We start from the raw sequence: 20,434 nt of genomic DNA, 5'->3' as shown, positions 1-20,434 counted from the left end.
GCTCCGATCTCCTACCACATTCCAAAGACATACTAGTTGGTCTGTTAATTGGTCATTTTAAAGTTGTCCCGTGACTAGACCAAGATTAACTTGGCGGCATGGTTCAAAAGGCTGCAGGGGCCTATATCACACTGCATCTCAATAAATATAAGTACACCATTGAGTATATTTACATGGAGAACTGCCACAAGAAAGCTACATCCATTATCAGAGATCCACGTCATGCAACTTTCTCGTTAGTGCCATCAGGCAGGAGGTACAGAATCCTTGGATCACCAGATTCAGGAATAGTTACTACTGTACAACCATTAGGCTCCTGAACCAACGCAGATAACTTCAATCACCACTAATCTGAACTGTTTCTACAACCTACAGACCCACTTTCACAGACTCTTTGCAGCATATGTTCTCAGCATTTTGTTTTGTTGGCACAGAATGTCTTTTGCACATTAGTGGTTTTTCTGTCCTTGTTTATGTATATTTTCATAAATTTCAATGGTATTTCTTTTTCCTCTGTAAATATCTGCAAGAAAATGAATCTCAAGGTAGTATATGGTAACATGTATGCATTTTGATAATAAGTTTACTTCGATCTTTTGAACTTTGAACTTTTGGCTGACCTTAATGCCGATCAAATTCAGCTTAACATTTAATCGTGTTCAAGTCACCTTTATAAAATTGTAATATGTTAATTGTAATAATTACAAGTAACAGAAACTACAATGTGATATATATATTTTTTTAAAGGAATCACAAATCATGATGAATATTCACTTGTACATGAAACTCTTGAGGAAAAGAAAGAAGAAATGACAGGAACCCTGAAGAAAGACAAAACCCTTCACAGAGATGATAAGAAAATGGAAAAACTTAAGCAAAAATTACACACAGATGATGATTGTGAGCAAGCACATTTTTAAAACAAATTTTTTTCAATTTTTTTAACATGTTTTAACCTGTTTTCCAAAGGTTCGATGCCACTTGTGTTTATTGTTATTGAAAATATAATCTTTGAAAAATATATTTTGGCTAAATACAGAACTAAATGGTGGAACTTAAACTGTTAGCTCAGATATGCAAATAATTTAAGTGGGGGGATGGTAATTTAAAGGTTTATATGTTGTAATTTAGTCTGTCTTTCTGCAATAACTAATGGTGAGTCAATACTAAATGTGAAATAAAAAAGGAGTATGTAATACATTGATCTTGATCTGGTCAGCTGTCGGACCTTAACCATAATTACCATAAGATGTAGAAGCAGAATTAGGCTGCTTGGTCCATCGAGTCTGTTCTGCCATTTCACCATAGTTGATCCATTTTTCCTCCCAGCCCCAGTCTCCTGCCTTCTCCCAGTATCTCTTGATGCCCTGACTAATCAAGAGTCTATCAACTTCTTAAATATACCACATGCCATCACCTCCACAGCTGCCTATGGCAATAAATTGTGCAGATTTGTATTTTTGTAATAGATTTAAATGGCACACTTACGCTTACAGGTAAGGTTCTCCTGTGACCTTAACAACCAGTAGTAATTTCTTATGGCATGAATAATCTAAGTCTGATGATTAAAAATATTCATTGGAAATCATCTTCTATTAAGATGAGCTACTAGAATCTCTGAAATGTATTTTGGCAATACCCCTACAGCTGAGCTGACCATGGTCAAAGATTTGCTATCAATGCTTATAAGACTGGTGAAGGGGACATACATTGGCCTAAATGTTCTCATTAAAAGAACAATTATTGTCCTAATTGTTTTATTTTTAAACTTGGACAAAATGCATTGGGTAAAAGAAGAATACAGTCTCTTGTACTGGGAGATCCAGCATAATCTTGATTTATAAATTAGTTACAGTCATCGATAAGATGTGTTAAATGTAGGGCCTTTAGAAGTGACATCAGTAAAGTCACCTTTGTTGGTGAAACTTTTATGAAGTTGAAAGGTGGGAACAGTTTTGATGGTGGTAATGTCTTGCGTTCTTAGGCGTGTCTTTTCACACTCCTATATTTGTCCTCTCCAGTGAACTGGTTGGATCATGGGAGAACACTGCGAGAACAAGGTGTTGATGAAAATGAAACCTTGCTTCTCAGGCGAAAGTTCTTCTATTCAGATCAAAATGTTGACTCAAGAGATCCTGTGCAATTGAACTTGCTTTATGTGCAGGTTTGTATCATTGTAATAAGATTAAATGGCACATTTGACTTCCAGCTCGCGCAGGCCTCTCATGTGGCCTTAAAACCCAGCAGTAATTTTTTCTAATGGCATGAATAGTCTAAGTGACGATTAAGAATATTTATTGGAATTTTTCTTTTAATCAAAGTGAGCTTCTAGAGCAGTGGTTCCCAACCTGGGGTTCATGGACCCTTTGGTTAAAGGAAGGGGTCTGTGGCCTACAAAAGCTTAGGAACCCCTATTCTGTAACTTCTGAATTGTACTTTGGCATAAACAAGTTGAGCAAAAGTTGTTTAAGTCATTGTGTTTGTCTAATCATGAGGGACTGTGAGTAATGTTTAATGCTTCATGACAAAATTAACAATATTTAAACACCAGATTTGCATCAATTTTCTCTTTCCTCCATGTAAGTATTATAAAGGGTTAAAACTATGTTAAAATATGCACTTCAGTGTCCACTGCTGGTGTTTGGCACTTGAAGTAGAATCTTAGAACACCACAGTGCAGGCCATCTAGTCTGTGCCGAACTATTAGTGCTGCAATGACCTACACCAGACCACATACTTCAGAAACCCTCGCATCCATGTACCTATCCAAACTTCTCTTAAACATTGAAAATCAACACACATCCACCACTTCCTCTAGCAGTTTGTTCCACATTCTCACCACCCTCTGAGTGAAGAAGTTCCTGCTCGTGTTCCCCTTAAAGCTGCCAAAGGCAGGCAGAGGATATGGAGAGGACAGGACTTTGGTGAGGTGTTTGGAAGGCTAAGGCACAACTAAGATCAGTGCAAGTTCTGTCATCAATCAAGTATTAGCATGGATTGTAAACTGGCTATGTGATGACGTTTAAAGGCAATTATTCAGTCCATCAAAGGGAGAGAAATAGTCTGGTATCAATATTGAGTCTGCCACAGTCATTGTGTGAATTAATTTATCTCTTTAAAAAGTACTCCATCAAAGCTTGCTGATGCCACTGAAGTGGAAGTGTAGCAAATACTGAGACTGAGTAAGATAAATCAAAGTTGATATGTAATACGTGTACGTCACTTTTTTTTTATACTAAGCAAGTGTAAGAGGTTATTGGTCAAAGAAATAGGGGAAGTAAACATTCCTTGGAAAAGAAAAGTTCAAGTTGTATTGAGGCAAAAGAAGTTCTTTTAGTACAGATTCTCATCATCAGAATTAGACACTCAGATTAACAAAGTCATTGGGGAAAGTATACAGTATATTTCTAGAGGAATAGAATTTAAAGTAGATAATGTCAAATGTGTGGAATATTGCCTTGGATCATATTTGGAGTACTATCGATCCTTTTAAAAAAAAACATGAGTGCAAAAATAATTTGCAGAGATGATAGCAGAAATGAGTGGGGGATAATTAACAGAATAGATTGATCAGATTGGGGTTCTGTCTCTCTGCACTACACAACACTGAAGTGAGCTGACAGGTCATTAAAATAAATATTTTGACTAGATTCGACTTGGCAGATATGGAGCTGTTTTGACCTTGGGAATATAAAGCGTAGTCACATTTGCACCAGTTTGAATTTTAAAAAGTGAGACTTTATTCATAAAGTAGATTTTTCTGTGCAAGTTTAGTTGCACACAAGGCAAAGCTGAAGTTAGTACATAAAGAAAAAAAGAGTAGAAAGATGTGTTGATGCGATTACTTGGATGATAGTGGGTCAGATGGAGTGTGAAAATGTTGAACTGAATGGATTTTCAGTAAATTGGTTATAAATTATGGATAAAGCTACTAAGAAATCTTGCATAAGCCTGGTTTTCAAAATTCTGTTTAGGTCATATTTAGCTGCTGATAATTAATTTGAGCAAAGAATTATTATTTTTTCTGTGCTCTTATGTCAGGCAAGAGATGATATTCTAAATGGTTCTCATCCGGTATCCTTCGACAAAGCCTGTGATTTTGCAGGATACCAGTGTCAGATCCAGTTTGGACCACACAATGAGCAGAAGCATAAACCAGGATTTTTAGAGTAAGTAAATGTCATATTTCAACAGATTTATTTTTTAGTTAACGAAAGTATCAAAACGTTAATTCATATGTCATTTTCACAAACTGATTATGAAGTTGAATGTTTGAATGCTGGGATGTATTGCAGCTGGCATTTGCAGTATGTCTCCGCCATTTCACGTTGATTTAGAAGGGGAAGGTGTGCCAGTTCCATGAGAATTGTGGTGTTGCAGAATTTAGATGTAAGTTGAGGAACTGTTGTTGTATAGACTGTATTGTTCAGCATTTCAAATTACTTTACTGTTCAGAGAATGTTTGACAGTTTTGAATGTAGGTGGGCACTCACGTTGGGTTGTTCAAAGATTCAAAGACTTTGAAGGACTTTGGTTCGATGTTTTATATTGTGTTTTTCATTTGTTTATTTTGGCATTTCACCAATTTCTTTTATTTTTTGCGTGCTGGGTGTTTGATGTTTTCTTTGAACGGGTTCCATGGTGTTTCTTTGTTTTGTGGCTGTCTGTGGGAAGAAGAATCTCAGGGTTGTATACTGTATACATACTTTGATAATGAATGTCCATGAGTCTTTGAATCTGTTCAAACTCATGGATATGTGCAAGTATAGTTCAAAGTAAATATTTTGTAGAGCTAAATTATTTTATAGAAGGCATTTGTGAGATAATTATTTATCTAACGTGTTACTTTCCTATAAAGTCATTATTTAATACTGATCTTTTATAGTTTAAAAGAATTCCTGCCAAAGGAGTACATTAAACAAAAAGGAGAGAAAAGAATATTTATGGTAGGTATGACAAAATAAATTTTTATTTTGGTATCAAAAGAGCAGCAATAATTTTTTTGCACAACAGTTGGAAATAGAATGAGGTTTCGCTTCCTCCAGTATTGATGTTGCTCTCAATCATATCTCTTCCATTTCCCCAACATCTGTGCTCACCCCATCCTCCCGCTGCCTTAACAGTGATAGTTTCTCTTGACCTTAGCTACCACACCATGAGCCTCTGCAAAACGACCTTACCATCAAATACATCGTTACCTCCCCACTTCCCGCTTTCCACAGGGATCTCTTCCTCTGTGATTCTCTTGTCCATCCTTCCCTCCGCACTATTCTTCCTCCCAGCACTTAACACTGAAAGTGGCCAAAGTGCTACACCTACCCATTCACCTCCTTCCTCACCTCCATTCAGGGGCTCAAACAATTCTTCCAGGTGAGGCAACACGTCACCTGTGAATCTGCTGGGGTCGTTGATTGTTAGGCTGTGCTCCCAGTGTGGCCTTCTCTACATTGGTGAGACCCATTGTAAATTGGGTGACCTCTTTGTCAAGCACTTCTGCTCCAGCTGCTATAAAAAGAACTTACTAGTGGCTCAACATTTTAATTCCCATTCCCATTCCAACATGTCAGTCCATGGCCTTCTCTTGTGCCATTATGAGGCCACCCTCAGGGTGGAGGAGCAACACTTTTTATTCTGTCTGAGTAGTCTCAAACTTGATGGCATGAATATAGATTTCTTCTGGTTTAAAAAAAATCCCCCCCCCCCATTTCCCTTCATCTATTCCCCACTCTAGCCTCTTACCTTTTCTCCTTGCCTGCTTGTCACCTCCCCTGGTGCCCCTCTTCCTTTCCCCTATGATCCACTCTCCTCTCCTATCAGATTCCTTCATCTCCAGCCCTTTACTTTTCCCACCCGCCTGGCTCTTCCTATCATGTTCTAGCTGTCCTTCTTCCCTTCCCTTCCACCGTTCAATTCTGGCATCTTCCCTTTGCTTTCCAATCCTGAAGAAGGGTCTCAGCCTGTAACGTGGACTGTTTATTCATTTCCATGGATCCAGCATTTTGAGGGTGTTGCTTTGGATTCCAGCATCTGCAGAATCTCTTGTGTTTAGAAATAGAATATTTCTTTGGCACAAGAATGTTTGTTTTGTCACAATAATTAGCCTGTATGCTTAGATATTTCCATTGGCTTCCTCCATTCCCCATGGCTTACTGGAATCCAAGCCTTCAAATGCTCCTTGCTTTCCTAGAACTAATGTCACACGGTTATCTAGATACAGTTTCTTGCCTTTTCCAAGCCTAACTTATCAATGAAACCTGTTTGGTTAATCCTGTCCTGAAATAACTGTCATTAATTATTCCTCAAGTGTTGTTCTCCCAACTTTTAAATATTTTGTCACCAAACCTACTTCTGTTGTTAAAAACCTAAACACTAATTGTGAATCCCCCTCCAATCTATTTGTCCTGCCTAACTTCTTTCAGTGAGCCATTGGCACCCAACTTCTCTTTGGCCACAGTTCAAGAGTGCATTGTTAAGGTTGCCTTTTCCTTCTGTATCCTCCCCTGTCTCTACCCTACTTCAGCACATGTCCTACTGAAACCTTCTTCCAAGCTTTCATTTTTTCCAGATTTGATGTTTCCAGGCTAGAGTTCATTCCATTATAAGTAAACATTTCAGCCAGCACTCTGTTCAGATCTAATTTTCACTTCTACTCTGACTTTGCCTCTGCTGTAGAATCCCATCCCTCGTTCAAAATCATCGATTGGCTTTACTCTACCAGCTACTACTATTTGCGTCACTTTTTTTGGACATACAGTCTTTTTCAAGCACTGCTAACTTCTTTAAATATTTCCAGTTCTAATCATTGCAGCATTCACTTGCCATTCCCCTAAGATTTGACATTCCTAACTCTCCTGTTCAAAGATGCTGAATACCATTGACCTGTTTGAACAAACCTTCAGACACCTGTCTTGATACCTAATTGTTTGGCCTAGTAACAAACTTTCTCCAGTACCTCTTTTAAGTGCCATGGGAAAGTTTCATTAACTTTGAGCCATGATATAAGCAATTGTTGTCATTACTTGCTCCAGTGAACTGACCCCAAGGTGCATGCCTTTGTTTCAAGCTCCCTTCCCTGTCCTTTCCCCTTTGGTAATCTCCTCTGGAATTGTATCTTGGCTCTGTTATTAGCAGCGGCAGGACTCATAGGGCATCTTGTCAACTGTCCATTTCTCTGTTGTTGTTACCGCTAACAATGGCATCTCTTTCCTTGTCCATCTTTCCAGTGCTCAGTGTGCACTGATTTGTACTCATTGTCTCAATAGGAACTGTGTTAGAAATGCAAGTTGTTGACCTCACAGCATAATGACATAAATATAACTTTTCTGCAGACACACAAGAACTGTGGGAACATGTCTGAAATGGAGGCAAAAGTGTTGTATGTGAAGTTGGCCCGTTCCCTGAAGACATACGGCGTATCCTTCTTCTTGGTTAAGGTAAATGACAAATACTCGCTTAGAACTTGTATTACAATGGCGATAGGGAATCCTACTAGTTTTGTATGCTCTCTATTCCAAATAAGTAAAACTATCTAACTTGCATTATCTCAAAAGATAGTATCTTTTTAATTATTTACATGATAGGTTTCCACTATTTATTATGGAAAACATTTCACTACTGTCCTTGGAACATGCACTCCTGCAGTGGTTAAAGTAGACTAATGTGTAGAAGCATTACTCCTGAATGAACATTTCCTTCTAATGGACATGGCGGAGGAAATGTTCACCTAATCTTCCTCCCTGTGATTTTTTTTTCCTAACCTCTATCTAAGGCAGGGGTTCTCAACTTAATGGTATTGGACATGGCAGAAAGAAAGGTTGGGAACCCTTGAAGGTGTTTGCCTTTGCAATAAGTGAAGTCATTCACTATCATACCTGCTGTGCTTTCTTTGCTTTCAATGGTCTACCACAGCTTTTGGCATTAAGTGCGTTTCTATCAATACAGTATAATTCTGTTAATCCACTATTTGTTTATTTGGAAATCCTCATGGTTTGGCATCTTGGTGCAGTCTTTCATTGAGTCTGTAATGGTTATTATTCAGTTTTGAGTATGCCTGCAAGAAACTGAATCTCAGGTTGTATATGGTACATGTATGTATTTTGATGATAATTTTGCTTTGTACTGTTCACCTGGGCCCTGGTTTTTGTGCTCCCTTTAAACATGCTGAGACTCCATTTCTCTATAAGCTCACTGGGTTCATGGGAAAATTTATTTTACTTCTGTGTTACATCTCAAAAAGATGTTGAATTGAAGGTAGTCTAGAAAATCTGGTTGATTGATGCCAAAAAAATCCCAAGGGTGCCAATTTATCAGAATTTTACTCTTATTTTAATACCATGAGACTTAACAGAATTTGGCCATTTGCCCCTTCTAGTCTATGCTGCCATTTCATCATGGCAAATTTATTAACCCTCCCATTCTCCTGCCATCTCCGTGACCTTTGACATCCTGACTAATCAAGAACCAATCACCATCTGCTTTAAACAGGCCTAGTAACTTTGCCTCCACAGCTGTGCGTGAATTCCACAGATTCACCAGCCTCTGGCTAAAGAAATTCCTCCTCATCTTTGTTGTAAAGGGATGTCTTTCTCTTCTGAGGCTGTTCCCTATGGCCTGAAACTGTACCACTACAGTAAACATGCTCTCCACACCCACTCTGTCTCGGCCTTTCAGTATTTGATTGGTTCACCCCCACTTACTCTTCTAAACACCAGTGAGTACAGGCCCAGAGCTAAGAATTTTGTCATTATTCTGAATTGCAAACCCTCCAAGATTGTGAATGTATTTAGATTGCATGCTTTAGTTTGTTGAGATTTTTTTGTTCAGAGTTTGAACTAAATTTATTATCAGTGTGTGTGAGTGTGAGAGTGTGAGTGTGTATGAAAGACTGCCCAACTAGAAGGTTCAACCAGAGTGCAGAAGACAACTGTGCAAATATAAAAAGAAAAAATAATAACAAATAAGTTAGCATAAATGGAGAACATGAGATGAAGAGTCCTTGAAAGTGACCCCATTGGGTGTGGGAACATTTCAGTGCTAAGGTGAAGTGAAGTTGAGCGATTATCCCGTGGTTCAAGAGTTTGATGGATATTGTCCCTATAATGCTTATTAATCTGACTAGCTTACCTGAGTCTTTGTTCAGATTTTTCCCATAAATTTTGTTGCGTGTTTTAAAATGATTGAAAGCAGCAATAAAAGTTGGGGTTGTTATCTCTGTTTATTCTTTAAAATAGAATGTAACTTTTTTTTTAGGAAAAAATGAAAGGGAAGAACAAACTTGTACCTCGCTTGCTGGGAATTACCAAAGAAAGTGTCATGCGTGTGGACGAGAAAACAAAAGAAGTGATTCAGGAGTGGAGCCTTACAAATATCAAACGTTGGGCGGCGTCACCGAAGAGCTTTACTCTGGTACGTTCACACAGCTCGTCGTAACCACTGTACGTTTGAAGTCCGCTCAACTCGTACATCCTCCCTGACTCAACATAGGCTCTGAGACCTGATCCAATTCTGTCATTGTCTTCCTTTATTTTAGGTCTAGCAGTATTACAGATGTTTTTCTATAGCATTATGTCAGTCTTTCACATGTGGTGATTTCTGGTAAAATTGAGGGAATAATCTCTGAAAATGCCATGGTGTGGAAATCTAAGTGATGCAAACCAGATGTCTGTATCACTGTGCAACAATACAATTAGTCTGAAGTGTACTAATATCCAATGGAATTACCATCCGATTTTTTTTTAATATTGTCAAGTGAAGAAAGCTGTTGTTGATGGTGCAATTAAGTGGCACTTATTTTACAATAACCTTGAAACTATTCTCTATCCCAACAACAACTTGGAGCTTTGTCCTCATTCCCTCCCTCCACCTTTTTTTTATTCTGGCACCTTCCCCTGTTTTTCCTAGTCCTGATGAAGGGTCTCGGCCTGAAGCATCGACTGTTTATACATTTCCATTGATGCTGCCTGACCTGCTGCATTCCTCCAGCATTTTGTGTGCGTTGCTCTAGATTTCCAGCATCTGCAGAACCGCTTGTGTTAACAACTTTGAGGTTTTCTTTGGGGAAGACCAATTGTCAATATGCACGAAGGCAGGTCTTGTAGCCCTCCTCGGCACCAACAACTGAATGGCATGCAGTTTGCCAGCCGCCCGTCCTGCAGAACTTAGTTGGAGGTCTGATGCTCTGTTGGTTGCAGCTGCAAACTTTGATTCATGGGCAGGCAATTACTTTGGATAATCTGGACCTGTGCACTCGCTGTAGGCAAACTAAGCAATTAGATAATCAAATCAAATTTAAATTTGATTAGGAACTTCTGAGCAGAAGTAGAAAAAGCTGTCGTGCCCAGCCAACAAGAGCAGTCCTGCAGACATTGATTAATGGACAAGTAGTAACAGGCAATGAACAGGCAAACAAAACTTGACTATAATTCCAGCCTGCACAGAATTAGCTGACATCAGCTGAGTTTGTGGGATTGTGCACTGCCATTTTAAAGACAGGCTAATTGTACACTGGAAGAAGAATATCAAGCAGCTGCACACACTGAAGAGGCTGGTAAACTAAAGATGTGTTGACTTATTATTGTCACATGTACCAAGATACAGTGAAAAGCTTGTCTTGCATACAGATCAGTTCATTACACAGTGCATTGAGGTAGAATAAATAAGATAACATAATAACAATGCAGAATAAAATGTAAAAGCTACCATAAAGGTTTAGAGCAGGTAGATGATAAAGTGCAAGATCATAACGAGGTAGATTATGAGACCAAGAGCCCGCCTTATTGCAGAAGGGGTCTGTCCAAGAGTCGGATAACGTGTAACAGGGATTTGCAAGTATTTACCTGAGACCTGTATGCAAGTATTGTCTTCAGTAGGTTTTCATCCCTATCCATCAACTTCTCCACATTCCTATGTGAGAATGTGAAACATCAAATTTAGAATAAATGGTTTCTTATACAGTGGATTCCGGTTAATTTGGATACATCAGGACCAATACATTTTAGTCCAATTAGCCAAACTATTTAAATGATTAACAAATGTAATTTAATGCAATATAGAACAAATTTATTTATTTAGCGATAGTGTGGAGTAGGCCTTTCCAGCCCTTCAAGCAGAGCCACCCCGGCAACCCCTGACAATCCTGACTTAACCCCAACCTAATTATGGAACAGTTTGCAATGACCAGTTAACCTACCCGGTATGTGTTTGGACTGTGGGAGGAAAGCAGGGCACTCAGGAAAAACACATGCATTCCACAGGGAGGACGTACAGACTCCTTACAGAGGACACCAGTATTGGACTCTGAACTCTGACAGCCCAGGCTGTAATAGCTTTGTGCTAACTGCTACACTACTATGTTGCCCACTACCAATGTTACTATAAGACTATTCTAGCCCCTAACCTATGTATGCTGCCATGTTCTGTTGATTTGACAAAAGCAACGCAGACACTTAGTGCTGATAATGAGCGGCCTTCATGCAATGCTTTTGCTGATTGCGTCTTTCAAATCTTCATTTTCATTGTAGCATTCAGGATGATTGTCGATGCTTTTAAATTCTTGGTAGTGAAGTTCATTCCCGGCCATTTCTGGCATCTCCAAGCTGAGAAAAACAATTCTGAATTGTCTTCATATTTCTCACCAGCTGTCAGTGACAAAAGTCACAGCTTCTTGAACACAAGCACATGCAACTGCCGCTACTTGAAAAGTGTTTGCTCAAAGCACTGTGTAGTGCTGAACATCACTCAAGTGCACATGACTGTTATTAATTAGAAACTGTTCAGCGATAGTCTCCTGCCCCAATTAAATGGCAGAGTGTCCCAAATAAATTAAGGGTATCTTGGCTATTTGCTCAATTAATATTTATTCAAGAGTTGCCCCAAATAAGCAGCTGCCCTGATTAACTGATGGTCCAATTAACCAGAATCCACTCTTTTTGCATTCCAAACCAAAAAGCTTCTGATCACCAAACCAATTGTGTTACCATTTGTTTCCTCAAAATTGTCTTTTACCATCAGAAGTATTTTATGACCTATTTAAAATTTATTTCTCTCTCTATTGGCAGCTGCAATGTGATTTAGTTCCCTGGGCTGATAGCATCTGCATATTTCAAAAATCATGGAACTTCTAGCAGACTAAGTTCAATCTCTGACTGCAGCGTGTGAATTCTATTGAATTAATTTTGGCTGACTGGATTCTGCAGACATTACATATGTCAAGGATGTCTTTTGGTGCGACTATCAAATTGATTAAGTTTGAGTAATCTTGCAACCGAAGACCAAAATACATTTGTCATGTCATGATAGTGTGAACAACCTTGTAATTTGGCTCTTCAATTTTGATTTCAAATTTGTTAAAAAGCTTTGTCTAAATGCCAAAATGTACCAGTTAAAACTGGGAGATTTTAGGACTTTTGCTGGGAACCCAGAAGTCTTGTGCTTTAGCCTTGAAATTGAGAACATTAAAGTCTCAAGCTCTTTCAAGTGTTGCTTGCGGTTACTTAAACTCCAGAAGCAGCTGATCTAAATCATTGAGCGCAGAGTCTATTCATGTAGATTAGTATAGGCAAGATCGTTATTTTGGAATAAAATCAATTTTAAATAATATCCATCCTCTTTATTCAACATCTTGCCCAAAAGAGGGAGCCTTTCACACTACTGCACTGACTTATGCTGCTTCTATATATCCTCAGTTGCTTACAGCCCGTGACTTGGGAAAACCTTCTGTTACAAAATCAAAATACAAATAGGAAAGGAAATCTAAATGTGCAGTTTTACAATGCAATTAATTCAACAGATATGAATGTTCTGTGAGTTCGGAGAGTATAAATACTTATATCTGTATTTTTCCCCCGCAGGATTTTGGTGACTATCAGGATGGTTACTATTCAGTTCAGACAACAGAAGGAGAACAAATTGCACAGCTGATAGCTGGATACATTGATATTATTTTGAAAAAGGTAGTGGATTTGTTTTTATCCATTTTCCCTAAATATGTTCTCATTTAAATAGGATTCTCAGCATCATATGATGTGGATGTGGAATTACTAAGCTATGTAGGTTGCCACTGAAAAGGCACAAGTACATTTTGCTTTATTTATTTTCTCACTGGCCATTTACATAGGATGTAGCATGAAGTGGCAATCTCCAGAGGATTTAGATTGTTCAAAGATGTGGTATGAAGCTGCTTGGACCTTGGAATTTTTGTTCTTGTCTCATCATAGCTGCCAAGGAAGGTCTTAGCATAACTGTGAAATTATCCAGTTTCTTTTATCCTTGCTTGTCTAGTAAATTCTAATATAACGCCTGTAAGGACATAGGATTTGTACAAGATTGGAAAGAAATTCACCAATCTTATTTCACTGCACATCCACAGATGTATGACAGCACTAAGATGAATGGAAACTATTACTATTGTAGTGTCCTTGTCCAAGTGGGGAAGGGTGTGGTGCAGTATGATGTCAGTTCTGTCTTTTGGAGTTTCTTACATGAGGCTGAGCCCTACTTTCATTACTAGGTTGTAGACTATATGCAGACATACACTTTTGCTCTTAAAATATGCCTACTGGTTTTTAGAATTGAATATTCTTGGACACAGAAGTGCCATTAATTTTGTTTCAATGCCAAGCTGGAAAAAGTCAAATAATAGAAAACCATTGAATAGTTAACCCATCTTAAGGATGCATTCAAATTGAAGTTGAGAAAGGGATTGAATTTGAATATTATTGCATCATTGACTCTCCTAATTTTAGCAGAGACAGGATGATTAAATAATGCAGTCCTTTCACATCATCCATCCATGCCATTGTGCTGGTCTGATGGAAATGCACCTCTTAAAAGCTAATTTCACCCAGTGGTATCAAATAAATTATGGCAAAATTAGCTGCCAGATTTCCATTTCAGAGTGGTCTGATGAAAGAGCAACAGAGATTCTAAATTTGATGATGTTACCAATAACATTAGTAGGTAGAGTCAATGCTGTAAAAATGAATATATTTCCTAGATTACAGTATTTATTCCAAACACTACCAATACAACTGCCGCAGAAGTTTTTTCAAGAGTTGAATAAATGTGTGAGGATGTTTCTTTGGAAAGGTAAGATGTCAAGAATATCATTGGAAAAATTGACATGTAAATTTGACCTAGGAGGGTTACAACTCCCAGACTTTAAGAATTATTATAAAGCAAATCAACTTAGATTTATTGCATCTTTTTTTGACGAAGATAAACCGGCGTGGATTAGAATAGAGTTAGATAAGATAGGAGAAAGTATACCAGAACATTTTGTATATAAATGGGAATCTAAATGGATACGGGAAAAGAAAGAATCCCTTATGTTAAAACATTTGATTGATTTATAGAACAAGACAAATGTTGATGATGAGATAAAGAAATCTTTATTAGCAAAGGCATTTCTAATTCAAAATAGACTCATTCCTTTTACAATGGATAATCAACCTTTATATCACTGGTTTCAAAAAGGGATTAGATATATAGGCGACTGTTTTGAAGGAGGTATATTGATGTCGTTTGATCAATTAAAGAATAAATATAAAACATCAAACAACACTCTTTTCTGTTACTTTCAATTAAGGGCTTATTTAAGAGATAAACTGGGTCAAACAATGTTAATGCCGAAACCTAATGAAATAGAAACTTTAATTCAAAAAGGAAAAATTTAAAAATTTACTTCTTGTATGTATAATTTGATTCAAAAACAGACAATTAAACAAGGAATTCATAATTCAAGACAAAAATGGGAAACTGATTTGAATATTAAAATTGATGAAACAAGTTGGTCAAGACTATGCCTTGACAGTATGACAAATACAATAAATGTCCAACTTAGATTAGTACAATACAATTTTTTACATCAATTATATATTACACCACAAAAAATAGATAGATTAAACCCAAATTTATCTGATCAACGTTTTCGATGTAATCAAGAAATTGGTACTTTTTTACACTCTACTTGACCCCGTTTTAAAATTCAACCTTTTTGGATAAATTTAAGAGTCTTATTGGAACAAATTATTGGAATACAATTTCCACTTAACCCAATATTATTTTTACTAGGTAATATTGAAGGGATAAAGCCGGAACCTAAATTGAACAAATATCAGAAAGGATTCATAAAAATTGCATTGGCAGTAGCCAAAAAGGCTGTTGCAGTTACTTGGAAATCGGATTCATACTTAAGTATGGATCGTTGGAATAATGACGTTTTTAGCTGCATTCCACTTGAAAAAATTACATAATTTAAGAAATAAATATGACATATTTCTGAAAGTTTGGCGCCCTTACTTAAAAGATAGGATTAAATATATAGGTGCTCCGAAGATAAAGTTATTAGTCATTTGGGGAACGAAACAAATACATATATTAAAGCTATTTTGAATTCCATGGAGCATGTGGGGATCTTCCGATATCCAGGCAGTCTTTCTTCTTTCTTTTTTTGTTTTTTTTCCTCTTTTTTTTAGATAGGGATGTTAAGGGGGGAAGGGTTAAGGGAAGGGGGAAGGCTGATATCATATCATATTATTCTATTCATTCTATGTAATTAATCTTAAAATTGAATAAAAATATGAAAAAAAAGATTCTAAATTTTTCATGTTTGACTTATCAATCGACTTTCTGCTTTGCAGAAAAAAAGTAAAGATCATTTTGGGTTGGAAGGTGATGAAGAATCTACAATGTTGGAAGATTCTGTTTCTCCTAAGAAGTAAGTAAGAATCAAAATGCATGAATTGGCTTCTGTTTTTCTATTGGAACAGGTTTCTACTAACAGGAGGGGTTGGGGACTGACCCTCCCCATCAGTACTGCTCTCCAGTGTTTGCTCAGTGGAACGGCAGCTGGCTTGTGTTCATCTGTAGCTGCACTAGTGTGTGGTGAAGAAGTGTTGCACGCTTGTTTTTGGAGAACCATGGCTCCATTGTTCTCCAGGCCACGATACTCAGGGACTTGGGCTATATTCCCTTTTTTTGTGACTGATTTTCTGCTGACATAATTCCGTGTGATGTGTCTCACCGCTGGTTATTTACTTATGAAATGTAGCACACGTGTGTTTTGTACGTTTGCCCCAAGGAGCTCTGTTTGTGTGTGGTTGAATGACAGTTCAACTTGAACTTGAGGTAATCTTTCAAAGCTGTTGTGCATTCTACTCTTGTTTCACAGAGGAAATATTCCCTGCATCTTTACTGAATTTCCTTCTTCTACTACCCCAGCTTGTGTATTTATATCTTAATGCCCAAAATAAAGTGAGGAAGTAACACTTCTGTGTAACAGCTTCATTTGCAATGGTGTGGGTTGGTAATGGGGTTTAAATGATCGGGGGGGGGGGGAGGAATTCGTGCATAAAATATTCAACATTACAGTGCAGTACAGACCTTTTGGCCCATGATGTACCTTCATTTTTCTATCATCCACGTGCCGATGTAAGTATTTCTTAAAAGTCCCATAATGTATCTGCCTTCACCACCACCGTAACAGTGTTCCACACACCAAACACTTCAAGGGTTGTGCAAACTTGCTTGTTATCTTAACTATTGAAGATTGACCCGAGATCTAATCAGACAATGAAAGGTTGATATATAGAGATATCCCCACCACCACAAGGGTATCAAGAAGCAGTCTTAATGTTTGAATGATTATTAATAATATTGGGAAGCTCCTTAACACACAAGGTAGTGAAGTTTTTATCATTTTCCTCACTGTATTTTATAAAAGAAATTGGGCAGATTGCTAAGTAACCTGTACACATATGAAGAGTTTGGGCGACTGTTGTTTACCCATTCCCATCCTCATTCCTGTGTGCAAGATTTAGGTTTGTTCTTTAGAAATAGCAATTGCATGTTAGTAAATATGCAGAATTTAGAATGTTCTGACTGCCATTTTTACGATGTGTGTTAAATAATATTTCTTTGACATTTAATGGCCATTGTTACCTTGCGCAGGTCTACCATTATGCAGCAACAATTCAACAGAACTGGCAGAGCCGAGCACGGTTCTGTCGCGTTACCTGCAATTATGCGCCCTGGTGCAGGGGGTCCTGAAAACTTTCAGGTTGGAACAATGCCAGCAGCCCAGCAGCAAGTAACCAGTGGACAAATGCACAGAGGACACATGCCTCCACTGGTACATAGTTTTTACAAAAGATTTTGTTTTCAGTGTAGGATATTTTGCTCATAATTGCACATGAATACAAATAATTTTGTTTTATTCTTGCATGACCCTCTCACCGGGGCTTGTATACAGACTTGCTCGTTAGCTAACTCTGCTGACAGCCGCGTGACTCACCGGTGAGAAGGGCGTCTTTCATAAGCAATAAACATCTAGGGTCGGTAGGATTTGGGGTTCAGCCAAACCGGAATGTTAGGATGTTCCAATTAAGGAGCATAGGTTGTTGCGAATGCTGTGTAAGTACTTCTATACACTGATATTGGTAGCCCAGGGTGACGGATTGTACATCAGCTTAAAATTATAAAGAAAGTATATTTACCAAATTTCTGCTTTATTAAACTGTTAATTGGAAAAGTAAAAATAAATAAAGGGGCCCATTACAGTTAAACTACTCTAAAAGTGCACATAAATGTTGGAGCTCATGTGTCTGTTAGTGTTTGGGTGTGCCGCTTTACTCCCAGAGCGGAATCTTTGCCCATCAAAGGTAGAACTCCCTTTCTCAGACTCTTTCGTCTTACAAAGTAGTCCTTGCATTCAGGCCTTCCCTTTGATCCTCCAGGTGTCTTCGTCTGATCTGCTCCCGTCTGCGTCTCCTGCCAAAAGACCATGAACCTGACTGCTGTCCATCAGAAATCTCTTTCTGCTCAGCTCTCTCTAGAACCTCTCCATCCCACCATCCCGATTGGCTGACACAACATTCCTAAGTTGGACAACATGGCCGCTTATCTTTAGCCGAAACCAAAGCTCTACCAGCAGGTCACATTGCTTTCACAGAAAACTGCTAAAATAAAATACCTAACAGTTTACACCTGGGAAATTGAATCAAACTTGGACAAAACCAAACATTTTCTTAAAAAATAATAATATTTTAGTGTCCTGTATTATTGACAGTCATATAATTGGGTTGCTATTGAATTGAAATGACTTTATTTCTTAAATCCTTCACATACGAGGAGTAAAAATCTTTGTACATTTAGACGGAGATGTAACATAATGTGCAATCATAGTAATTTATAATTTATAATAAATAGAACAGTTAATGTAACATAGAAATACACTCAAATCAGTATGAGTTAATCAGTCTGATGGCCTGCTGGAAGAAGCTGTCCCAGAGCCTGCTGTCCCTGGCTTTTATGCTGTGGTATCGTTTCCCAGATGGTAGCAGCTGGAACAGTTTGTGGTTTGGGTGACTCTGGTCCCCAATGATCCTTCAGGCCCGTTTTTCACACCTGTCTTTGTAAATGTCCTGAATCATGGGAAGTTCACACCTACAGATGCGCTGGGCTATCTGCACCACTCTCTGCAGAGTCCTGCGATTGAGGGGAGTACAGTTCCCATACCAGGAGCTGATGCAGCCAGTCAGGATGCTCTCAATTGTGCCCCTGTAGGAAGTTCTTAGGATTTGGGAGCCCATACCAAACTTCCTCAACCGTCTGAGGCGAAAGAGGCGCTGTTGTGCCTTTCTCACCACACAGCTGGTGTGTACAGACCACGTGAGGTCCTCGGTGATGTGGAAGCCAAGGAACTTAAAGCTCTTTGCACTCTCAACCCCAGATCCATTGATGTCAATAGGGGTTAACCCGTCTCCATTCCTCCTGTAATCCACAACCAGCTCCTTTGTTTTTGCAACATTAAGGGAGAGGTTGTTTTCTTGACACCAGTGTCAGAGAGATGACTTTTTCCCTGTATGCCACCTCGTTATTGTTTGGGATTAGGACAATCAGTGTAGTCTCATCGGCAAAATTAATTAGCAGATTAGAGCTGTGGGTGGCGATACAGTCATGGATAGTCAGTGAGTAAAGGAAGGGACTTAGTACACAGCCCTGAGGGGCTGTTATGTTGAGAGTCAGACAGGTAGAGTTGAGGGAGCTAACTCTTACCACCTGCTGGCGATCTCCGGAAAAGTCTAGGATCTAGGTGCACAAAGCAGGGTCAAGGCCAACGTCTCTGAACTTCCTGTTGAGCCTGAATAGAATTGTGGTGTTGAATGCTGAGCTGTAGTCCAAATATAGCATTCTCACGTAAGCATCCTCCTTCTCCATACTGTTTAGATCCATTGGCTTTTTTGCAGCCAGGATATAACGAGTTCAGTTTTGTGTGTAGTGATGGAGGAGGGGAAAGAGAATTATGTGGAAAGTTACTTTCAAATGAATCTAAATTGACTTCAAAAGATTGCATTGAAGCAGAATCTTTTTTTCCCTCTTCCTTCAATACAACTCCTGCTGGCCTCTTCCTTCCTTCCTTCCTTCCCATTCCTCCCACCAGCCCTTGATGTCTTAGAGTCCACATCATTAACATGGTTAGGATAAACTTTGGTCCCCTGAAGTGGGTTGTTCTTGCAGGCTTGTTGGTCATGTAGAACACTTGTTTAGGTTGTGGATCACCAAACCCTTTTCCTTCCATGGATGCAAATATGAAACGTGTCAGTTCACACAGCGGAGTGCAAATTGCTTGCAGTCTAGTTGTGAGAAAATCAGTTGAAAAGGTTCAGGCAGTTTGTCATCCAACTGCAAATTTTGAATCTTAACTGAAGAACTATTTATTAGGAAATGGCAAGATTTTGCAGAAGGTATGGTAGATCACTTACTGAAATGATATGCTGAGCCTTGTCCCGTAATTATCTGGTAATATATGCAGGTCAGGTTATAACCCTGGATGGTAGCAGCATTACTAAAGTTATTTTGGATTGTTGATTTATTGTTGTTTACTAATTTTAATAAATGGTATAATATTCAACAACCTTTTGACAATCATATTCACTTGTGAAGCAAAAGCTTTAAAAATTGACTGTTGCAGATTCTGTAATGAATTTGGAATGCCTCATAATTTGCTACTACAATGCCTCTCTTTCTTTCAGACATCTGCACAGCAAGCGCTCATGGGAACGATTAATTCCAGCATGCAGGCTGTGCAGCAAGCACAAGCTAGTCTGGATGATGTGGATGCCTTGCCGCCCCTTGGACACGATGCTGTAAGACCATTATAATTTACACAGCTAGCTAGAGACCTGCATTGCAGTTTGATTCTACTAAGAGCAAGTACATTATAAAAGAAGAACTAGAAAAGTCTTGATGATTGGGCATATCACTATTTTTTGAGATGTAGCTATATGAATTTGATATAAAGGATTATCCTGGTTCTCTGCTTTGGTTATTGATTCTTGGATCTGGTTGGCTGAAGAAAAGCATTCCCTGGCCCTCTAGTTTTGGTTCTGAGGACATTAGATCTGTACATAATAGAATCCACATTCAGTATTTTAAT

General features: G+C 38.4%; 1 protein-coding gene across 3 annotated transcripts in view; it reads left to right on the top strand.

Annotated features, from left to right (window-relative positions):
* The window catches only part of LOC132404927 (talin-1), a 230,382-nt gene that overhangs the window by 124,574 nt on the left and 85,374 nt on the right, over window positions 1-20,434 (top strand). For all 3 annotated transcript variants that reach the window (XM_059989539.1, XM_059989537.1, XM_059989538.1), the window contains exons 6-15: window positions 748-900; window positions 2,022-2,164; window positions 4,042-4,169; window positions 4,886-4,946; window positions 7,329-7,433; window positions 9,250-9,405; window positions 12,849-12,950; window positions 15,639-15,715; window positions 16,948-17,128; window positions 20,031-20,144. In XM_059989539.1, coding sequence (XP_059845522.1) covers window positions 748-900; window positions 2,022-2,164; window positions 4,042-4,169; window positions 4,886-4,946; window positions 7,329-7,433; window positions 9,250-9,405; window positions 12,849-12,950; window positions 15,639-15,715; window positions 16,948-17,128; window positions 20,031-20,144 — 1,220 coding nt within the window. The remainder of the gene's footprint in view (window positions 1-747; window positions 901-2,021; window positions 2,165-4,041; window positions 4,170-4,885; window positions 4,947-7,328; window positions 7,434-9,249; window positions 9,406-12,848; window positions 12,951-15,638; window positions 15,716-16,947; window positions 17,129-20,030; window positions 20,145-20,434) is intronic.

The sequence above is a fragment of the Hypanus sabinus genome, chromosome 14 (genome assembly GCF_030144855.1).
Source record: "Hypanus sabinus isolate sHypSab1 chromosome 14, sHypSab1.hap1, whole genome shotgun sequence".
NCBI classification, from domain to species: Eukaryota; Metazoa; Chordata; class Chondrichthyes; order Myliobatiformes; family Dasyatidae; genus Hypanus; species Hypanus sabinus.
This window is presented reverse-complemented; position numbering and strand designations above follow the sequence as displayed.